Source organism: Nannospalax galili, unplaced genomic scaffold (assembly GCF_000622305.1).
Source record: "Nannospalax galili isolate Female #2095 unplaced genomic scaffold, S.galili_v1.0 scaffold34, whole genome shotgun sequence".
NCBI classification, from domain to species: Eukaryota; Metazoa; Chordata; class Mammalia; order Rodentia; family Spalacidae; genus Nannospalax; species Nannospalax galili.
In genome coordinates, this window is record NW_008338996.1 from 10223150 (window position 1) to 10245864 (window position 22715).

Consider the following 22715-nt stretch of genomic DNA (forward strand, 5'->3'; position numbering starts at 1 on the left):
CCTGCTGCTGACAGTCATGCCAACATGGGTTATAATCAGTAGGACAGCTACTCTTACAGAAGGCACATGCTCAATAGCTTGCTACATCAAAGAATGTTGACCAAGTTGGCATTCTGGAGTGTCTATCTGTAGGCATGACATTTCAGGACTCAGTTTCCCCGCACTCAGAGTTGTCTTCAACTCTTACAGTATTAGCCTCAGTCTCCCAGCTCCTGTGGTGCTATATATGAGTCAGGCGCACTTACTGTTGGAAAGAGGAGAAACTAACAACCAGATGTTCAAAAATATAGATTTATTAAAATGCAAATGCATGTTTTTAATTCCCAGAGCTTAAAATAATCTTTTCATTGAGCCCATGAGGTACTTGAACATAGATACTACAGTTTATACAGTATATAGCAGTGATTATCTTTCATGTATGTGTATTTGAGACAGGGTTTCACTACATCGCCCAGGCCAGCTTGTAATGCTATGTAGCCCAAGCTGGCCTCAGTCTCCTGGGTGCTGGGATTACAGGTGTGCATCACTACACCTGGCTCTTTCCTTTTTTCGTAAATGAAAAGGCTCAAATATTCAGTCCATTGAACACTAAAGATGCCCTGGCTTTGGTTTGCCTGTTCATTGCATCCTCAGTCAGTATCCCTCCAGCTTAATCAGTACTTTCGACGACTGAATCATGTTTCCCTACCAGATCATTAAGAGTTAGCGGTAAGTAATAAATAAGGGGTAGTAAGCTGACTGTTACAAATTACGGTTCTCTGTGGTGCACACGAGTGGGTCACGTAAGGACCTGGAGAACTCCCCAGCACCCTGATCATGAGCCTAACCTCTTGCTGCAGGTAGTGCTGTTAGATGGGAGGAATCCATCTACCCAGCAGACAGGCCAGCAACTTGGTAAGAATCCTGGCTCTCTGCTTTAGTCAGTATCCTTTAGTCTTCCTGCAAGAAAAGGGAGCTAGGACTGAATAGGCAGTGTCATCCATCATGAATACAATGAGATCATTTCATTAGAAATTTTGTTTTGTACAAATGTGCAAAATTGCAACCAGGAGTTCAAAGGGAAAAATCTTGGTTTGTTAATGACAATGTTCATGTGTTCCAAAGGCAGAAAGGTAGAAACAAGGAGCTAGCACTGACTGTCCCCCAAAGACTGAAGACCGAACAGGTCAAGGCCAGTGGGGGATGCTCCTGACGATAAGGCACAAAGCAAAAGAGGGTATCTGGGTTCCATGGCCTCCATCACCCAGATCCCTGTCCTTAAGCTCTTTAGAAATTCTTAATTTGGAGTCAGAAAGCTGTGGTCACTGGTCTGGCCATCCTGCCTCTGGATTCTAGTCTGTCCAAGCTCTCTTTGGTCACAGCTGCTTGCTTAAGGCACCACATGAGACCTGGGCCCTATACAGGCCGGCTGGAGAGGGAGGCAGCTCCAATGGCCTCTGAGCTCTGGGATATATGCTGGCTTCAGCTCAAAGCTGCTAGGAACTGGGAGAAAGGTAAGTAATAGCCATCATAAGAAAAAGTGGCTGGACAGTAGCTGAAGTAGAGAGAGGCCCCAGCTCTCTCCAGCCCTGCACTGCTCTGGCTGGCTAAGCCATGCTTAGAAGTGGGTAGGCTAGGTAATAGCCAAGAGCCGAGCCCAGGACCACACCAAGGAAAATCCAGGTATTGTAGGACATTACAGCCAGCATCACGAAGTAGCCAATGACCACCTGAATGACGTGGACTAGAGACTGGCCGAAATGACACAAAAACCACCTAGGCATAAAAGAGAAACAAGGAAATCATCAGGAAGGCAGTTCTCTCCCCTGAACTGAATGTGGGGTGGGATGAAGTGAGACGGGCAGGGACTTGGTGAAAGATCACTTCCTAGTTTAGCCAACTATAAAATGTGGCCTTACATAAATGTCCTAACCTCTCTGAGTGCTGATTTGCTTAATAAAACACCAAGAACCCCCTCCTTGCAGGGTGGTTATGAAGATGTGAAGCACCCAGGTAAAGAGGCTGGTGGTGTAGCAGGCAGGCTCGTTAAGCGCAAGTGAGGCTGGAGAGAGGGCAGACTGGGCACCCTGGATGGCTGCCTAATGAGAGTGGGACGGGAGCAGAGGAAATGGTGCCTTCTCCCCCATCAAGTGGGATGCATGGTTGATAGCAGTTCCTGGGTTTGAAATTGGTGAGACAGGGGAAGGCTAGATGGCCATGCCTCCTGCTTGACAGGGCCCTGCAGCAGGGTTCTGAAGACCACAGTTCCCTGAAGAAATCCTCTGGAGCCTCCCAAGAGGCTGCTGATAGAGAGCTTTGGTTCAGACACTACAGACACAGGCTCTAGTTCACCTTACTAAACACTTCCTGGGCCTTGACTTCCTTTCTGTGCAAGGGGTTAGTAGTTTTTGAACCCATTAACTTCACAGGGTAAAAGTGAGCTCTGCCCATTTCTCTACCCAGGGCCTGTACCTCAGATGGGTTCTGTTGACTGGGGGTGAGCTGGAACCTGCAGAATCCTGGTCTGTTTCCAAGATGAGCTGCTGGCTGGTGGCGGTGGGCAGGCTCTCCAGAGTCTTGTGGAGCAACTTGACTTTGCCGACCTTGATGCCTTCATACAGGACAGCCATGAGCAGGATTACCAGCACTGAGAGGGCCATACCTGTGAGGAGGCCAAGCTGAAAAGTGGGTTCTCATATGCTGAACCACCCATGAACAGATCATGACAATGTACTGCATATTCCAAAATATTAGGAAAGGGTTTTACATGCTCTCTTCACAAACAAATTATAAATGTTTGGAGAGACAGGTTTGCCCTGATTTGAACATTACATAACCTATACATGTACTGAAACCTCACACACTACCACATAAATATGTATATTTTTTGCCAATTAAAGATGAATAAGCTGGGCTTGGGAGATGGCTCAGTTGGTAAAGTGCTTTCCTTGTAAGCACAAGGACTTGAGTTCAATCCCCAGAACCAGTGTTAAAAAAAAAAAAAAAGGCAGGCATGGTGGCATATGTTTATAATCCCATCACTGGGGAGAGACAGGTGGATACCTGGGGCTTGCTGACCAGCCCAGCCTAGCCTAGTTGGCAGGTTTCAGGCCAGTAAGAGACCCTGTCTCAAAAGCAAGGTAGATGAACCACAGCTAAGGTTGTCCCCTGGCCTCCACATGCATATGCATACATATCTGTATACCTGCATACATAAGTGCACCCACACACGTGTAAATAATAAGCAAGCAAGTAGGGTTCTGTGGCACAGGTTTTTATGTAATTCCAACTATTCAGGAGGCTGGTGGATTGTGAGTTTGGGGCCAGCCTGAGCTATACACTGAAAACCCTGTGTTCAAAAAAAACATGCTTATAGGTGCTGATGACTTATGGCTGGGGTTCTTGTGTAGCTGGTCTCAGGATGGAGGATAGTTGCCAGGGGAACTAACGGATAAGGTTGGAACATTCTGCCTCAGCTGTGCCTCTGCTGTTAGAAAAGTTGGTGGGGAAGACCTACATATCTGGCCACAGAAGTGTGTTGAGTATAATAAAAGGAAAAATAATAGGTTGGGTTTTTTTTTTCCTTTAAAAAGGCAACTACTGCAAAAGCCACAGGTTTTTAAAAATACTCAGTCACTGGTAATTAGATGCCTGTGATGAAAGTTGAAATATGAGCTGGGCATGGTAGCACATACCTTTAATCCCAGCACTCAGGAGGCAGAGGCAGGTGGATCTTTTGAGTTCAAGGCCAGCCTGGTCTACATAGTGAGTTCCAGGCCAGCTGGGGCTACAGGGAGACCCTGTCTCAAAAAGACAAAAAAAATTGAAACATGAAGGGTATACACCTGAGTGTATTGAGTCTTCAGTCAGCCCAGCCTCCTAGAACCCAGCCTCCCCTCCATAGTAGCCTCTGCCACTCCATGTATATCAATCAGCCTTCACTGCCTAAATGACAGCATCCTGTTCTCCTGCATCCAGTTTAATCATGCAGCTTCCTCAGGACAAAGGCTCCCTCTAGTTCACACGTCTCCCTTATTTTTCTGGGTTGCTCTATAGTATCTGTGATAGATTCTATCTTCCAAAGACATTCACACCAATATATCCTGTACACCCGCCCTCACCATGGGATAGGGACCTTGTTCCCTCCTTTCTAGTCTAGAAGACCTTTGTGACCAAACCAATAAGGTGAGAATAATGCTAGGTGACTTCCAAGACTATGTTTTATTTTTATTTTATTTTATATGTATAAGTGTATTGCCTACATGTATGTAAACTGCACCTGTGTCATGCAATGCCCACCAAGGTCAGAGGACAGCATCGGATCCCCTGGAACTGGAGTTATGGATGGTTGTTAGCTACCATGTGGGTTCTGGGAATGGAACCTGGGTCCTCTGTAAGAGCAGTCAGTGCTCCTAACCACTGAGTCACATCTCCAACCCTGACTAGGTTTTATTTTTTATTTGTGTGAATATATGTGTGTATATACTCATGTATGTATTCACATATGTATAGGGGTACATGTGTATGAAAGTCAGAGGTTGACATTAGGTGTCATCCTTTATTGCTCCCTACCTTATTTTTTAAAAGATTTAACTTATTTTACGTATATGAGTATTTTGCCTGCATGTATATATGTGTACTATATGCATAGATTGCCCACAGAGGCCAGAAGAAGGGATCAGATCCCCTGAAACTGGAGTCCATACAGTTGTGAGCCGCCATGTGGGTCAGACCCAGGAACAGAACCCAGATCTTCTGCAAGAAGCGGTAAGAACTTTAGACTGCTGAGCCACCTACCTCTCTAGCCCCTTTTACCTTATTTTTTTGAGACAGGGTCTCTCACTAAGCTGTAGCTAGACTGGCTGGCCATCAAGCCAAGGGATCCTCCTGTCTCTGCCTCCCCAGTGATGGGATTATAGGTGCATGCTGCCATGCCTGGCTTTTACATGGATGCTGCAGATGAAACTCAGGTCTTCATGCTTGCACAGCAAATAGTTTACCAACTGAGCCATTCCTAGCCCCTAAGGGTAGGTTTTAAAACTTTGTGCACTTTACCTGTGTTCTCTTGAGATGCTTGCTCTTAGAACTTTGCCACTTTATGGGGTTCAGTCAAGAATCCCAGCTGAGGTCACAGCTAACAGCAGGTACTAGCTACTAAACACTCTTCAAGAAGATTCTGGTTCCTACCACTATCTGGCTCTACTGCATGAGTGGCCTTGAGTGAGGACCACTTTAGTTAGTTATCCCAGTCAACTCACAGAACTTTGAGAAATACTAGCAAAATGGTGTTGTTTTAATCGACTATTTATTTTGCAGTGGGTAGATGGAGCAGTCCTCCACAGTAGAGAAGGCCACACTTGTGATGATGGGTATCTGGTCTTTTTTTTTTTTCTGTCTTTTTGAGACAGTGTTTCCCTGTAGCCCCAGCTGGCCTGGAACTCACTATGTAGACCAGGTTGGCCTTGAATTCACTGAGATCTGCCTGCCTCTGCCTCCCAAGTGCCAGGACTAAATGTGTGTGCCACCACGCCAGGCCTATCTGGCCCATTTCTAGTCCACTTTGAAGATGGCAAGTTTAAGTTGAAGAATAACTCCATCACGAATTAAAATGGAACTCTGCTTTTCCAAGTCAAAGAACTACTCTTCCCTTTCAAAATTATCTCATCTGAGGTCCAAGGTGCTCCCCTTCCCCTGTCTCTGCCTCTCCTGCTCCACCAGTGTTGTAAGGATCAGTGAAAAGCAAAGCCTTTTGAAACCTGAAGGATAGCCATTGTAAATGGAATTATAAGTACAAAATTCTGGCTCAGTGTGCCTTAAATGCCCACAGAGAAGAAAGAAAACCCAAGCTCTCTACTTCTCAGAACTACAAGGCTCGCCAAACTACAAGTCTGAGCCTCCCAGTTCCTACCTGCAGGACTGTGGACACTCCAGAAATCAAACAGAAGCACAGCCTCATCCGAGAAGATGAAATGCATCTGAAAGAGATGGGGATCTGCATCACGAGATGTCCTGCTTCCTAATGCTTTTCAGGAGATGCCTCTGGAGACCCTGGGGGGGGGCGGTGCACAGGACTTACATGCTAGAAGGGCAATCAGAGGTCATATGGGGAAAGGGCTTCCCCAAGTGGCCAAACAGCCCTGTAACAAGCTAGCCCTCCTCTGTGTAGACGTGAAGATAGGGAATGCCCACCCTTACAGGGCCAACCAGACTCTGAATGACATAGTGCCCTTAAGCCATATAGAGATATTAACTCTGAGTCCTTCAAACCCAAAAGGAAGCCCTAGACCAAGCCTTATCCCCTGGCTCAGCCCTGCTGCTCAGTTCTGGAACACCCTCCCCAGTGCCAGCAGGGAGTCCTTCTTGTCCTAATGAATCTGGACTGACATAGAAGAGTTTGCTATGAAGGGCCCAAGGGCAGCTGCCTTCCATCTGTACACCATATAAAAGTCACTAAACTCTTTGCTGAGCCCAGTCTGTGGCCAGCATTGAGAAGGTTGTCTAGCATGTGTGAGACCCTAGGTTCAACCCTCAGTATCATTAAAAGAAGCATGCCCCCTGTCTGCATCCCTTTTTATGTTGCTGAGCATCCTGTTGGACAGTACCTCACTTGGGGAACTGCTAACCTTTTCTTATATTAGAGGGCAAGTTGCCCAGCCAGGTTTTTACCCAGGCAGACTGGCTTCAGTCTATGCTTGCAACAAAACCTCTCAAGACAGCACAGAAAGCCTAAGAGGCACCTGTAACACACCCAAGGTCACCCTGTGAGGTGATGATAGCATTAGGACTAGAACCCAGGTCTTCATACAGGGGCTTCATTTGACACAAGAGGTAAAGAGATGCTGTTTTGTGTAGACAAGCCACTGGAGTGCTTTTTAGTTATTAGCTTTTTCTGTTTGCTTTGTTTTAAAAGATATTTTTACTTTAAATTACATGTATAAGTGTGTGTCTGGGTATGGGTTTGTGCATATGAGTACAGTGTCCATGGATGCCAGAAGGCATAAGATACCCTGGATCTGGAGTTACTAGTGGTTGTAAACTGCCCATTGTGGGTGCTGGAAACTGAACTTGGATCCTCTGCAAGAGTAGTACATGCTCTTAAGAGTTGAGCCATCTCTCCTGATTATTTTGTTTTGTTTTGATTAGAGTCTTGTGTAGCCCAGGCTAGCCTTGAACTTGAGGAAGCCCTTGAACTTTTGAACCTCCTGCCTCCACCTCCTGAGTGCTAGGATCACAAGCGTGTATACCTTCCCCACCTAGTATATGTGGTACTGGGAATAGAACCCAGGGTTCTATGCATACTAGGCAAGCACTCTACGGTGCCAGCCCTTGGTTATTAGTTTTAACATTTCCAAAAGAAAATGTGAAAATAGCAGAGATGGAGCCACTTTGGGGGGAACAAGGGGGAAGACATCGGGGGGGAAGATATAGGGGAAAAGGCCCCTTTTGATTAGGATAGAGGTGCTTAGGCCTTTCCAAGGAAAAAGAAACAAAACAAACAAGGGCCATGGTATCTGAAGGTAGGGAAGAAAAGCCGGTGTCCACACAATGACAGCTGGAAAACAGGATGAAAGGCAAGGAGGAAGAGGTGGGAGGCAGGTTGCCAGAGTGGAGCACAGGTGTGCACCTGACACTGGATCCACATACACAGAGGGAATTCTAGGGAAATCACTGGGTGTACAGACAGACCTCCTGGCCCAGGAGACACAGGCAAGTCATGAGTCCCACACTGGCAAGTGGCTTCGTGAAGGACAGTAGTGCCCCTTTAGAACTTCCTGGGTCTCATTAAAAATGCAGGTTCCTGAGCTTTCTTAGACCCCCTCAATCATAATGCAGGGCCACAGCTGCATGATTTTGACAAGACCCTTTCAAGGGGTCCTGATGCTCACTTTGTGTGGTGCAGCTTAAACAGAGGCATTAAAGCCTAGTGGACAGACTGCAGATCCTAAAGCTGAGCATCCTAGCTCTGTCTCCCTGTTGTTTTGAACTGGCTGCATGACCTTGAGAAGCCATACAGCAAGCTCCTACTGGACCCCAGTCTCCCCATTTGTAAAATGGGGACTGAACTCTAGAAAGCCTCTCCCCTGATTTGGCTTCACTTTCTCAGGTCCCTATGAACTGGGTGCAGGCACTCCCAGTGTAAGCATCACTCCTACACTTAAACCCTATAAAGGATAAGAGAAAACAAAACTCACGAAAAAATGAGCAGGCCTCTATTTATGAGTCAAGTCATCCATGTACATCTCAATCCCTGTATTCAGACTTATATCAGCTTTAGGTCTAAGGATGATCAGACCTGGAAACAGAGCTGGCTGTCCTACTCACACCTTTCAGTTCTGAAAGGGGACTGACTTGTGTCATCAACCCATTTGTGCCTACACTGAAGCCAAGTCTTCAGGAAAGAGGTGAGAAATATCAACTGATTGAGCAGCACAGCTATGCAGCCCTGTGCCTTCTGAGAGCCTGCATGGTCTTGCACTGTGCTCAGCTCCCAAGTTATATCTCCCCCCAAAGACATCTTTGCTATTATGTGCTATTATTAACTTCTTCATATTATGACAAGGCACAGAAAGGTCCATGTAACTGGAGCTAGAGATTCTTCTAGAAAACATGAGTCACTCCTCAATTTGCAACACTTCAAATAGGCACTCTGGATATTTCTGGGGCAGGTATCTGAGGGGCTAGGCTTGTAGAAACTGTGTGAACCATGCTCTCCTCCTTCTTAGCCAGGAAGATTATGTAACAGTTACAATTTGGAAATACAGTCATTTCAAAATCATGTTGAAGAATTTAAAAAGAAAACTAGCTGTTTATTTCCTAATATGAAAGTGGCACTTGCTAAATATAAAAAGCTAAAATAGCACAAAATAGAAAAATCATTTTGAGTTCTACCATCCAGAGATATCTCATCAGAATGTCAAAGAGAAAAGCTGTTGACCTGGAAAAGGGTTCATGAAATACTAATACGCAAAAGCAAAGAGGTCAGAGCAACCCCAGGGAACTCCATTTATACTGAGGCTGCATTCATTTGACTCCAGGAGAAGCCCCTGGCACCATCTCTGCCAGCTGGAGGTTGTGCACATCACCCTTTCTCCCAGTCCAGTTGGTAAAGTTCTTGGCATGACAGGAATGTCTCCAGTGGCTAATTTAATCACCCAGGGAGTTCCCGTAACTCGTTTCCCTTCTATCATTCCTGGGTCCAGGCCAACTACTTCAGGAGCTCAAAACAGCCAACACCTTTTTGCCACAGACACTAAACTTCACTTAACCAATACTTCCTTTTCCTGGGCTAGGAATCTGCAACTCGGAAAATGCAATGAAGTCTGGTAGTAAATCTCAGTGGTGCGAACTGCTTAGCCTGAGAGTCAGAGAAGCCTACAGATAACGAAAACTGTGTGTAGTGAGAAGCAGGGAGGCACAGTGAAGACCCAGAGCCACCTGTGGGGGAAGCGGCAAGCGGCTGGACAGCGCAGAAGCCGCAGGAGGAGGCAGCTGGGAGGCCAAAGGCAATGTGCTTCCAACTGGAAGTGTCCACAATGCACAGGCTCCACTTCCCTGCCAAGTCCAAAACCCCAGAAGGAGGCAGGTTCGACGGACTTCCCGTATTCCAGCTAAGGAACAGGAATCAAATCAGTACACCGTGACTCAAGGGAAGAGGCTGCAAGCAGCCGGTCTTGTGAGATACGCAGGGCGCCGGGCCCCAGCCGCGGTCCCGCCTGAGCCAAATCTGGGTCTCTGGCAGTTTATCTCCTTTATTCAGGACCGCACCCTCACAGGGGAGGAACCAAGGAGGGAGCCATCCGTGGGGCTGATTTTTGCTTTCTCATTTGGGGCTAAACTTGGAGAAAAGCTCTTTCATTTATCAACCAAAGACTTCAGAAAGGGAGGAGGGCCCCAGTGCTACCGCTGACCAGCTGGGGACTTTGCCGCGGGCTTTCCAGGTTATTTTCCGTGCTGGAGGGCCGGCAGGAGGTGGACTGGTCTGTGCAGGCTTCCTGTCTCTTAGATTCTGAGAAATCGTTCATGAGATAAACTGATAGCGTTTCTTCAAAGAGCAGAGCCTTGCAAGCTGTCATCCTCTCTACCCGGGGTGAACCTTACCAGGAAAAGGCGGATGCAGAAAGCGCTACCTTCTGAGTGTAGGAAGGCTGGGGAAGTAGCTGGGTCCGCTTCGGAGAAAAAGACCCAGGAACTTGCAATGACAGGCCGAGCCGGGGGCGTGTGCTCGGGGACGCGCGGGCCCAGGCCGCGCGCAGCCGGGATCCACTGTTAGCCGCGGCGTCCCCTTCTCCAGCCCCGGGTCGGGGACGGCGAAGGTCAGAGGGTCCCGTCCAGAAGCCCACCCGCGACCCCTCCAACGCGCGGACCCCGGCTCACCGCCATGGTGAGCGCGCCAGGCTGCCGCCAGGGTCGCCTGGGTCAGCTGGAATCTCCAGACCCGGTACAGCTCCGCAGTAGCAGCAGCTACAGCGACCGGGACCCGCGGATCACGTGGTCCCGGAGAGGCGGCGCGCGGGCGTCTGGAACTTGTGGTCTTAACTAGCGCCCCACCCACGGGCCAGGACACGCCCCCCACGCGCAACCCGTGTGCCCACTCGCGGTTTGTCCTTAGCGAGCTGGCGCTGCGCCTACGCTTGACTTTGCCGTGACAATTATTATAAAAATGTTTATTGCTTTTTTTTTTTTTTGGTCAAGACACTCTGCGAAGCTTAGCACACGTTGAGTTGAAAATTAAAAAGTCCATCCTAAGAACATAGTAACAACAAATTAGGAGTACATTAAGTCAATTATACCCCAGTCTTTCCTTGGTCCCTACTCTTCTTCAATCTGATAAACAAAAAACAGTGCGCAGTAGTAATTTTCTTTCCTGTGTGCATGCTTGCTATGATTGTGTTTCTTTATTGCACAAATTTTAGAGCATACATGGTCTTAGTTTGGGCCCTAATAACAGACTGTCCTAGACTGAGGGCTTATAAACCATAGAAGTTTATTTTTCACAGTTCTCAAGAGCAAGGCACCACATTCTGTGTCTCAGAGCACTGCCTTCTGACTTGCAGACTGTTCCCTGCTCTTTTCTTCCCCACAATGTCGTAATTTATATTTGTTTGATTACCAGTCTAGCAAAGTTTTGATATTTCCTTTTTTGTGCACTGTCTTTTCACTTCGTTGATCTAGTTTTATTGGGGATATTTTTGGGGGTGGGGATTGAGGGATTTTAACACTATTTAATTCTTAAATTTGTTTGGTAATCCTTTACCAACGAATCTCCTCCAAGAACCCTGACCAAGGGGGTCAGCTAAGACCTTGAGCCCGGAGTCTGACCTCTCAGCTCAAATACTGAGCTTTGGAGTATTAGCTGTGGGGCCTCATACAAACAACTTTACATTTCTGAGCCTAAGCTTCCTGGTAAGATAAAAATAATAATAGAATCTATGTTATAGGCTATGTTGAGAGGCTTAAATGAAAACATGTTGAATTCTCAGCATAAAATCAAGCAGAAGGAACTTGCTTGATAAATGGAAACCATTGTCATCATTAGCAGCAAATATTTTCATTCTGTGAGAAAGAGCCAGCTGCAAAAGATCAAGCCATTTGTTTAGGGTCACACAGCTTCTGGTCAAAGCTAAGGAAGGTTGGGCAGCCACCAGGAAAATACACCTGTAGGACATTGTGAGGAGGACTGGCCTGAAGGGCTGCTGCTGTGGGGTGTGCTAGTTCATGTGAAAAGAGCAGAGGTACCTGGGACTCAAGAGCAGGGGAGGGAGTGGGGATTTGGAGGCACTTTTCACCCCTCAGGACCTTATCCGGGAAGCAGGCATAATTAGGCTCCTGTGTTCCTCCACCCCAACTTCCCCCTTCTGCCCATGGAAGAATCAGCAACACAGCTTCATTCACTTGACAGTTTCTGTTGGCTTTGTCACAATCTGATGACCTTCGTGCTTAGTTCTAGCTTCCTTGTGGGTGTTAGGATTATAACACTTAGCCCTATAATCAGATTTCTTTTGAGCCACCAGAGACTCTTCCTCCTCTGGCTCCCAGGAAAGGATCTAGGACAGAGAATCCTAGATCTTAAAGATCACACCAGAATCACCCACGCCTTGGTTTGTGTCAGGATTCTTTCTAGATTGTATTTGGACAGCCTGTGAACTCCCTTTTCCCTGTATCCCCAGCACACACCTGGAGCCTGAGACAGAACCCCCAGCAGAAAAGATGGCGCTATCTCAGGGGTTGTAGAGATAGGTAAAGGGCCCTTTAACTGGGCATTGAGCTTGTCCATAGCCAGTTAGTAGAGGGGAAATTTGACCAGTCATTTGTCTTATTAAATAAAGGAACTTGTAGTCCCACAGAAAGGCCACATGTACAAGTGCTACTCCCCGCTGAGAATGTGTCCCATGACTTCCTGGGGAGCCATGAACAAATGTATATTTACCCTAGATAGAGCACCAATGGCAGACCAAAGAAATAATTCTACCCAAGTCCAACTTGATGAACCAGTGAGTTTCTTAGTGTTACTCATAGAAGCGTGGGTGAGGGGTTAGATACAGGAGCATGGCAACTTGGACGCAGATAGACCAAGCCCAATCTGGGAGTAGTCACAGCTGCTCTGATTTCAAGACTGAGACAGCAGGCTGGAGAGATGACTAAGTGGTTAAGAGCACTGGCTGCTCTTGCAGAAGACCCAGTTTCAATTCCCAGCACTCACATAGTGACTAACAACTGTCTGTAACTTCAGTTCCAGGAGATCTGACACCCTCTTCTGACCTCCATGGTCATTGCATGACATGGATACACTTAAATAAATGCAGGGAGTACACTCATAAAATGCATTTTTACAAAAAGACCAAGATAGCCATAATGTGTCCTGAGCACAACGTGCCACGTAGTATGCAGTAAGTGGTACAGACTTGAAGTCGAAATCCTCCTGCTTCTCTGAGTTCTAGGCTTAGAGGCATGCACTACTGTGCTCAGCTCCGAAGATATCTTGTATTTGTGTTTTTTGTTTGTCTTGGTTGTCTTTTTTTTTCTCTTCTTTTAGAAGTGCGTGTGTGAGGAGTTTACTGGCTGTTGGCAGGCTGATTGAGGTTAATACTAGTGTAGCTCCTCCAATTAAGTGAATTAGTAGGTGACCTGCTGTGATGTTAGCTGTTAGATGGACGGCTAGTGCTATTGGTTGAATAAATAGACTGATTGTTTCGATGATAACTAGTATTGGGATAAGGGTAATAGGAGTACCTTAGGGTAGGAAGTGGGCTAGTGATGCTTTTGTTTTATAGCGGAAGCCTAGAATTACGGCTCTGGCTCATATTGGAATTGCCATTCCTAGGTTTATTGAGAGTTGTGTGGTTGGGGTGAATGTGTGTGAGTGTTGGTCCTTGTATTCTACTTTAAGGCAGGGTCTCTCTGTTGTTCCGTCCTGCATATACCAGGCCAGATGACCCTCCTGTCTCTGCCTCCTATCTCCCCATAGGAGGACTGCGATTACAGAAGCATGACTTTTACATGGGCAAGGAAAGAGCTTTACTCACTGCGTCATTTCTCCAGCCCCACTCCGTCATTTTGATAGAACCCTGCTGTGTAACACTGGCTATCCTTGTCCCCACGATAATCCTCCTGCCTCAGCCTCTTGGAACCAGAGATTACAGGTAGGGTACCATGTCTGGCTTCTTTTCTTTTTTTACATTGACAACTTGTTTATTTATTAATGTATCCTGCTCCATACAAAGACTTTCAGACAGCCCACAGAGATAGTCAAGAAAGGACAAAAGATGAAAGAGGTAAAGAAAGATCAAGAAGGAAAGCAATGAAGTTACTCAAAAGACCCCATGGGGACATGGTGCATGTGGTAGGTACTCAGGAGCAGATGAGACAATGCTGGGGTAGGGAACTGTCCCAGCAGAGTCAGGGTATGTACCTGGAGAGTTGCTTGAGGTCAGGCCACTATGTGTCTTCAAACCAGAGACTTTGCCCCTTCCCAAGGCCTAGGGTGTTGATTCTGTTCCTAAGTGTAAGGGCCGGAGCTCTAGTCCCATCTCTCTGTGCTGGCTCTGCTACCACCAGGATCCTGATGCTTTTCCTTGATCCTGCACATGACCTGCTCATCTGGGTGGCTAAGCATCCTGAGCATCGAAGCTCTCTGGGGTTTCTAGTATATGTTCTAGGTCTCAAGGAGCCAGGACCTGGCTGATGTTTCTTTACCCTGCTCAAGAACTTTCCATGCTGCATCTGCCAGGGGCCTGTTCCTCTAGCTGCCAGGAGAGTCCCAAAGTATGCAGGGGGCACCTAGGCACCTCCGTTGCTGGGAGCCTAGACTGACAACCCATCCTCTTCTGGTGATTCTGAAGTCTGCTAGGATAGAGGAGGGCAGGGGCCAACCAGCATGTCTTGTGGTGTGTTAGTCTCCTATGACTGTTATAACAAATTGCCCGTTAGTTTAGAGCAACATGCATTTATCCTCTTTTTGTTCTGCTGATCAGAGGACAGAAAGGAGGTTCACTGGGATGAAATGAAGTCATCATCAGGACTGCCTTTGTTCCAAAGGCCCTGGGGAGAGCCTGGCTCCCAGTGCTTGTTCTCTCCTGCTTTCTAGAACTATGTTCCTTGCATCTCTTGGCCTGGGGGTAAAGAGCTTTCCTCTGTCTTCAGTGCCACCAATGGCGCAGCATCTTCCCATTTCACACAGCCTTCTATTGCAGGAACCCTTTCCTTAGGCAGATGTAAATAAAGGTCTACCAACTTCTTATGGGTCACAAACAATATTCCACCAAAGTCCAGCTGGGGGGGAGTCAATGAGTTTATTGGACTTCCTTAGAGAGCAAGGGTTGAATGCAGGAGCCTGGGTGACCCCAGAACAGCCACAGGACTGAAAAATCTCATCCCAGCATGAGTGATGATTTCCCCATCACTACAGAGACAGAGTCCCTCCTTCAGTTAACTTTCCAGTCTATAGACTAACACTCTGGAGGCCACAAGGTCACATGCAATTAGGGCTGAATTACAAACAGTGGGCTGGGAGGCACAGGAAGAAATGATAAGAATCTTAGATGAGGAGCCAATGACTCTCCCCACTCCCTCCTTCTATGAAGGAACATTAATAGTCAGCAGATCCCATCTTGAGAGTCCCTTGCAAGCAGTCATGGCTGCTCCGATGGAGATGATGGCTGTTATACTTGGATGACAGCATTCTACACCTCTCTTCAGCCTTCAGTCTCCCTCTTTCAACCCTTGAAGATATCTAGGCCTATCAAGATAACCCAGGGTCATCTCTCCATCTCAGGATCCTTCACTAGAGCATATGGACAAAATGTCTTTTGACTTGCAAGATAACACTTGCAGGCTCCAGGAACTAGTACCTGGTGTTTTTGTAGGGCTATTATTCAGTCTGTCATAGAGGGCATCAATGTTTGTAACTTTCCTGTCTGCCTGGAAGGTCTTTCAGCAAAGCCAGAGCAAACAGTAGGCCTACAGACAGCTGAGAAAGGAAGAATGGTTTGCTTCTGTCTCACTGGGCAGCTTAAGTTCTCTGTGGATCCATTCATTATCTATGCCAAGGTCTTAACCTTGGGCAGCACCTGAGAAATCAGGGACCCCCTTCAGGGCCCGAGTTGGGCTGGCAGGCTCCTTTTGTACTCTCTCTCTCTCTCTCTCTCTCTCTCTCTCTCTCTCTCTCTCAGATTGTCCACTACAGCTGCCAAGGTGAATGGAAATTGTGCTCTCCAGTAGGTTTTTCTTCACTTGCTAAGAAAAACTAATTTTCACCCCTAGAAACCCCAAAAATGTCCAAACAGGAGTGTTCTGTCAGCATTCCGTTGTTGATCTACTATGTATACTTTGGTTTCTAGTATGAATCTAGTGATCTCTTGATGCTGGAGAAAACAGCCAACTGTGAAAAGCTTATCTCTGGAACTGTGAGAAGGTGTTCATTTGAACCAGATGGAATGGCTGACATCTGACCATTCCTAACCTTCAAAGCTGGCAGTTTCTTACAGTTCAACTACTAGTTGAGGTACCTGTTGCTAGGCCTCTCCTACCTGTGTGTGAAGTAGACCCTCTTCTCTCTGTGTGAGGAAGAAGGAAACTAGCTGGTGGGAAACAAACCACCTGGCTCTGATGTAATCATCTAGGCAGAGGCACCTTGGGGAAGCTGGTTCTGCTCTGATTGCAAGCTGTTCTTCAGTGAGGCGGCAGATGGGCTGCTGGATGAGTCTCAGCTCTGGTTCTTGTTCAACCTATTTATTTTTTAATTTAAAAATGTTTTAGAAGCAGGTGAATCTCTGTGAGTTCGAGGCCAGCCTTGTGGTCTACATAGTGAGTGCCAGAGTTCCAGCTGGGGCTACAGGGAGACCCTGTCTCAAAAAGACCAAAAAAAAAAGTTTAAAATTTATTTATGTGTATGAGTGTTATGCCTGCATATAAGTGCACCTGTGTCATGCAATACCCGTGGAGGACAGAAGAGGGCATCAGATCCCCTGGAACTGGAGTTACAAATGGTTGTTAGTCACCATATGGGTGCTGGGATTTGATCCCAGATCTTCTGCAAGAGCAGTCAGTGCTCTTAACTGCTGAGCTATCTCTCTAGCCCCTGCTCAACCCATTTATATAGAATGGTCACTTTCTGGAAACGAAATCCTATCTTCCTCTCTGTAAGGCAGCAGGACCTGTTGATAAAGTGTCTCAGGACATGAAGAAATGAGAAGGGACTCTTTAAGAGGTGACCTGAGAGTAGGAACCCAGACAAACTGGACTACAAAGACACATTATAGTCAACACTGGAAGCAGTGCCACTCTTAAGACCTGCCAAGAGAGGGACTAGGAGTGTGGATTGTCCTTTAATCCTGCAGCATTTACACCCCAGAATTGTCTCCTGGGGCTTTCCCATGGCCAACGGAGAGTGTCCACCCATTTCACCTTTCCCCCTTCATTTGAAATGCCACACTTACAGACCCAAATGTTTACCCACACTCACACACTATTCCAACACTTATCTACATTTTCAGCTCACATATCGGTGCAGAGACTCACCACCTACTCTGACTCACAAATATGGAATCATAAATCCACCAAACACACTACCACACACATATTCACACATGCTGTAATATATGCACCCTCACTATACACACATATCCTCATATACCTAGGGTGACTCCCTGACCCATAGCACTTTGATGGCCTTTGCCAATCTCCAAAGGGAATATTTGGACATGTTTAGGAGAAATGCCTGGATCTCTGGGTATCAAGTTAAAATTTTCTCTCACTGGCCTGTCAGCTTCCAGGAGGTTTGATATTTTGCAATCCATGGGACCTAATGAGAGCAAGGTATCTGCTGGATGGAAAAACACAGTTTTAACTGCTTATCACCTGGTTCTTCATATTTCCCTGAGATGCCACTCTGGGTGAATTTTAGTGACCTACCACCAATTTTACACACATCCTTTGTCAAGCTAAATGGAGCATTCTTTGATGTGAATTCTCTTTTTAAAAGCATATCTAGCCAGGCCCAATGGTTAAGCCTGTAGCCCTAGCTACTCTGGAGTTGGAGGCAGAAAGATTAAAAGTTCAAAGTCAGCCTGAATAAGTTAGTAAAAACTTGTCTCAAAATAAATAAAAACGTAGAAAGGCCTCTGGGAACATAGATCAGTCAGTGGTATGGGGCTTGTTTGGTATGTGAAGGGGTGTGGATTCAATCCCCAGAACTGAAGAAGGAAAAATGCTTATCTGTGGGTAGTCTCAGCTAAAGAGTAAAAGACAGATGCCAGGTGCCACCTTTAATCCCAGCACTTGGGAAGCAGAGGCAGGTGGAGCTCTGTGAGACTGAGGCCAACCTGGTCTACATGGTGAGCTCCAGGCCTGCCGGGGCTCAGAAAGACAAAAAAAGAAAAAAAGAGTAAAAGAGAGAGGTCAAGAATGTAGCTCAGTGGTAGAAAGCTTTCCTAGTATGGACAAGGTCCAGGGTTCAATCCCCAGTACGGGAGGAAGGGAGGGAGGAAGGGAGGGAGGCACAAATGCTATTGTTTGTCCACCCCATGCCACGGGTCCTGGTCAGATAGGGCAGAGCTGGTGGCTATGCTTCCTTTTAGAATGGAGGTTACTCAAAGCATTCATTATATATAGATGAATTCCCCTTGGGCCATCAATTAGCTACTGCAGTGCCATCCTCCTTATCCGGAGACAAGTGTAGTTAGGGCTGTGACTCAGAGGTGCATAGGCTAGCCACTGCAGCTTCAGATTCTGACCAGAGCTGAGACTCATCCAGCAGCCCATTTGCCGCCTCACTGAAGAACAGCTTGCAATCAGAGCAGAACCAGCTTCCCCCAGGTGCCTCTGCCTAGATGATTACATCAGAGCCAGGTGGTTTGTTTCCCACCAGCTAGTTTCCTTCTTCCTCACACAGAGAGAAGAGGGTCTACTTCACACACAGGTAGGAGAGGCCTAGCGACAGGTACCTCAACTAGTAGTTGAACTGTAAGAAACTGCCAGCTTTGAAGGTTAGGAATGGTCAGATGTCAGCCATTCCATCTGGTTCAAATAAACACCTTCTCACAGTTCCAGAGATAAGCTTTTCACAGTCTCTCCAGTCTCTAAAAAGCCATAATCAGAAACCTAGACAAATTGAAAGATCAAAAACATAAGGTCCTTTCCTTCAGAGGGAAAAATATAGGAAATGTCCCACATGAATGAGATTCAAGAGACCTGACTCCAGACTGGGCTTAATATTGCCCTGGAACTACAGGAAAGTAAATTTTCTCCTCTGTAGGAAAAAGCGAATGAAATGAGAAATGAAGATAATTTATAGTGTGTAATCTTTAAATGTCTTTTTTTGTCCATATTGCTAGCTTATGACAATGGTCTGTCACTTGTCTGTCTCTACTACTAGAACATGGAGTTTGCTTCTGAATTACCAGGGCCTGCCTGAGTTTCTGGCATATACACTCATGGTGTCTAACAGTTACTGCATGTTTACTCATGCCTAATTCTGTGCTAACCACTTCATGTGGATTATTTCTTATTTTTGGCACAGTGACTGATTATATAGACCATGATGACTGTCATCTTTTAAAAGATTCATTCATTCATTCATTCATTCATTCATTCATTCATTCATTCATGTGTGTCAGAGAAAGAGGGAGAGAGAATGCAAATGTGTGTGCATGCAGAGGCCAGAAGAGGATGTTCGGTACCCACCTCTATCACTCTCTACCTATGACTTTGAAGCTGAGTTTCTCCCTGGAACCAGGACTTACATTTTCTTTTTTAGTCTGGAAGCCAGTGAGACCCAGCAATCTTCTTGTTTTTGATGCTCCCCTTGGAGCAGGGGTGCCCAGCTTCTTATGTGAGTGCTGGGATCCAAACTCCAGTCCTCATGACTGCTCAGCAAACACTCTTGGCCTCTGAACTATCCAGCTCCAACCACCAAGTGGCTTTCTTCAGGGCACACATAGCTAATAAAGGGAAGAACCCCAAGGACCTGGTTTTGAAGACTCCCTCTTAGGGCTAATTAAAATGCTCTCTCTTGGCGAGGCGTGGTGGCACATGCCTGTAGTCCCAGCACTTAGGAGGCAGAGGCAGGAGGATCTCTGTGAGTTCAAGGCCAGTCTGGTCTACATAGTGAGTTCCAGGACAGCTGGGGCTACAGGGAGACCCTGTCTCAAAAAGACAAAAAAAAATGCTCTTTCTTAGAAAACATACGAAGATACTCAAGAAGCAAGGATTAAACTTGAGTTCAGTGAAAGAAGCTGTTCCCTACACTCAAAAGCAATCCCACTCTGTGCCCATGAACCCAATTGCAAAACTTGGTGTCCCTTATCCTCCAGCAGGCCCCAAACTACCTCTTGACCCCTGGGTTTTTCCAGGTTTCACTTATTTCTCTATTCCAGATCCACTCCCTCTAGACGTCATCAGGTAGTGCTCACTCAACACTGGGTTACTGAAGAGCAAAATATGAAGGATCATTTCTGAAAACTCTTCCTCAAAGTGACCATAAATTTTCTCTTGTCAGGTAACATAAGACAGAGCCCCAGAGACAGACCCACTGTTTGCAGCAGCCAGAAGAGATTTTCTTTTTTCTTTTCTTTCTTTCTTTCTTTCTTTCTTTCTTTCTTTCTTTCTCTCTCTCTCTCTCTCTCTCTCTCTCTCTCTCTCTCTCTCTCTTTCTGTCTGTCCTTCTGTCTTTCTTTCTGTTTGTTTTGAGACAGGGTTTCCCTGTATCCTTAGCTGGCCTGGAATTCACTATGTAGACCAGGCTGGCCTCAATCTCACAGAGATCCTCCTGCTTCTACCTCCTGAGTGCTGGGATCAAAGGCATGGGCCACCACACCTGGCTCAGAAGAGTTCTTTGTAGAGACCTCTGCTCAGGGGAAGCCAGAATTCTTGACTTTGCCACAGAAAAGAATTTCAGGATAAATCACTATGAAGTAGAGTTGGACTTTATTAAAAGGTTTTTTTGTTTTTTGTTTTTTGTTTTTTTAACATGGATTTAAGCATGGGTGCTAACAAATAGGGAGATCTAAGAGAAAGGATAGTGCACATCCAAGTGTGTGTGTGGACTTCTCAAGAGAGCTGTACTCAACTGTCTTAACAATAGTCATATATGGGGTTGGAGAGATGCTCAGCCATTAAGAGCTCTGGTTGCTCTTGCAGAGGACCTGGGTTTGATTCCCGGCACCCGTATGGCAGTTAACAGCTGACTGTAACTCCAGTTCCTGGGGATCTGACACCCTCTCCTGACCTCCATGGGCATTGCACAGCACAGGTGCACTTACATGCATAACACTCATAACACTTAAGATTCCCGAAAATCTCCCTCAAAGTAACTATACATTTTTTCTTTTCAGTGGTAACATAAGACATAAAATAAAAAAAAATAAAATATTGAGGGCTGGAGAGATGGCTCAGTGGTTAAGAACACTGACTGTTTTTGCAGAAGACCTGGGTTCAAATCCCAGAACCTGCATGGTAACTAACAACCATTTGTAACTCCAGTTCCAGAGGATTTGATGCCCTCTTCTGACCTCTGCTGGCATTGCATGACACAGGTGCACTTACACACATGTAGGCAACACACACACACATAAAATAAAAATAATAAATAAAATATTTTTTAAATATTTAAAAAATGATAGCCATACATGTGTGCACGTATGTGTGCATATATGTATACATTTTTGGTGACTTCTGAAGTTACAATGTTTAAAGAATTTCTGAGGAACTTTTTCTCTCCCTCTTTTTCAGTAAATGAGGTCCTAGGGTGGCTCTTGAGGCATATCTGCTAGGATTATAACTGATAAGGTAAAACCAGAGGTCATGAGGGTTGGTTGCATAAGGAAGTTGAGACATGTTTTTACTGTAAACAAAATTTGTATTTTCTTTTTGGTCTTTTTGAAACAGGGTCTCCCTGTAGCCCCAGTTGTCCTGGAACTCACAATGTAGACCAGGCTGGCCTTGAACTCATAGAGATCCGCCTGCCTCTGTCTCCCGAGTGCTGGGATTAAAGGCGTGCACCACCACCCCCGGCTGTATTTTTGTTTTTGAAATATCCATAAAGTTGCAGGTTTACATCTAGAAAAAGAATAAGGCCATATACAATTAGGCCTTAATTAAACATGGTGCATTGCTATTTTAACATTATTTGAAATAGTTCCATGTAAAAGGAATTTTGTCTCCATGTAACAACTTCCATGGTAAATTTTGTTAATTGTCTGAAAATCTCGTGGAGATGCAAATCTTGTGAAATAGTGACATGTTTTCTGCCCTCTGCATAGGGATTCTGTGAGGATGAGCTAAGAGAAAAATCTGTTTCACCTTTGATAAGCCATAAGGTAGGTGCAGTGTGAGACAAAGCCATCTGGAGAGAGGCAGGAAAACAGCCAGCTGTGCTCCAATCACAGGCAACTTCCACGAAGTCTCAGCCTCTCTGCTTTCACAGGACTTCGGGCACACACAGTGACACACACAGTGACAATAGTTCTTTGTGAGCTGCCAGCTGGGCCTCCATGTCCTTTTCTACTGCAGTCATCTCTGTAATGGGAGACTATCGTGCTCTCCTCGACATCTGGTAGAATCTATTGCAATACAATAGTTACTGTCCCACTTTCCAAACAATATGTCCTCAACTCATTCAGCTTTTACTAATTATTATTATTTTGTCATTGTTGTTTTGAGAGAGGGTCTCATGGAGCCAAGACTGACCTTGAAATTGCTATGTAGCCAAAGATGACTCTGAATTTCTGACCCTGCAGGGTCTACTTCTTGAGTGCTAGGGTTTCAGACATGCAGCACCACAATAGTTATGTTGTTTGAAACAGTTAAGAAACTATAAACATACTCATAGATGTGCTATTTGAAGAAAAACATATATTAAGAAATAAAAAATAGTAAATCCACTCAAAATCATTTGTTCTAAACAGAGTGTACACACACACACACACACACACACACACACACCATCACAAGAAAAAAATCCCAACAATGAACAAAAAGTGCATTTGAACTGATCTATTAACCACAATTACTTTAAAACTACATAAAAATCAAGACTACTGATGCTGGGCATAGTGGTGCATGCATGCTTTTAATCCCAGCACTCGGGAGACAGAGGCAGATGGATCTCCGTGAGATGGAGGCCAGCTTGGTCTACATAGCTAGTTCCAGACCAGTCAGGGCTGCATAGCGAGTCCCTGCCTCAAAAACAAACAAATGAACAAACAAACAAACAAACAAAGACTACTGGCATATTAGAAAGA

The 22715-nt window shown here is 45.8% G+C and overlaps 1 protein-coding gene across 3 annotated transcripts; it reads right to left on the reverse strand.

Annotated features, from left to right (window-relative positions):
* Nucleotides 1–275: 275 nt before the first annotated feature.
* Slc31a2 (solute carrier family 31 member 2) lies at nt 276–10503 on the reverse strand. 3 transcript variants are annotated; one of them, XM_008833522.3, is made up of 4 exons: nt 10354–10503; nt 5888–5954; nt 2452–2641; nt 276–1755 (listed from the first exon to the last, which is right to left on the reverse strand). In XM_008833522.3, exons 1-4 carry the CDS (start codon nt 10357–10359, stop codon nt 1587–1589), a joined length of 432 nt encoding a protein of 143 aa, XP_008831744.1. In that variant the 5' UTR covers nt 10360–10503; the 3' UTR covers nt 276–1586. The 3 variants fall into 3 exon arrangements, with proteins under 3 accessions (XP_008831744.1, XP_008831745.1, XP_017653769.1); XM_008833523.3 differs by having other exon boundaries at nt 10078–10484; XM_017798280.2 differs by having other exon boundaries at nt 10107–10483.
* Nucleotides 10504–22715: the final 12212 nt, after the last annotated feature.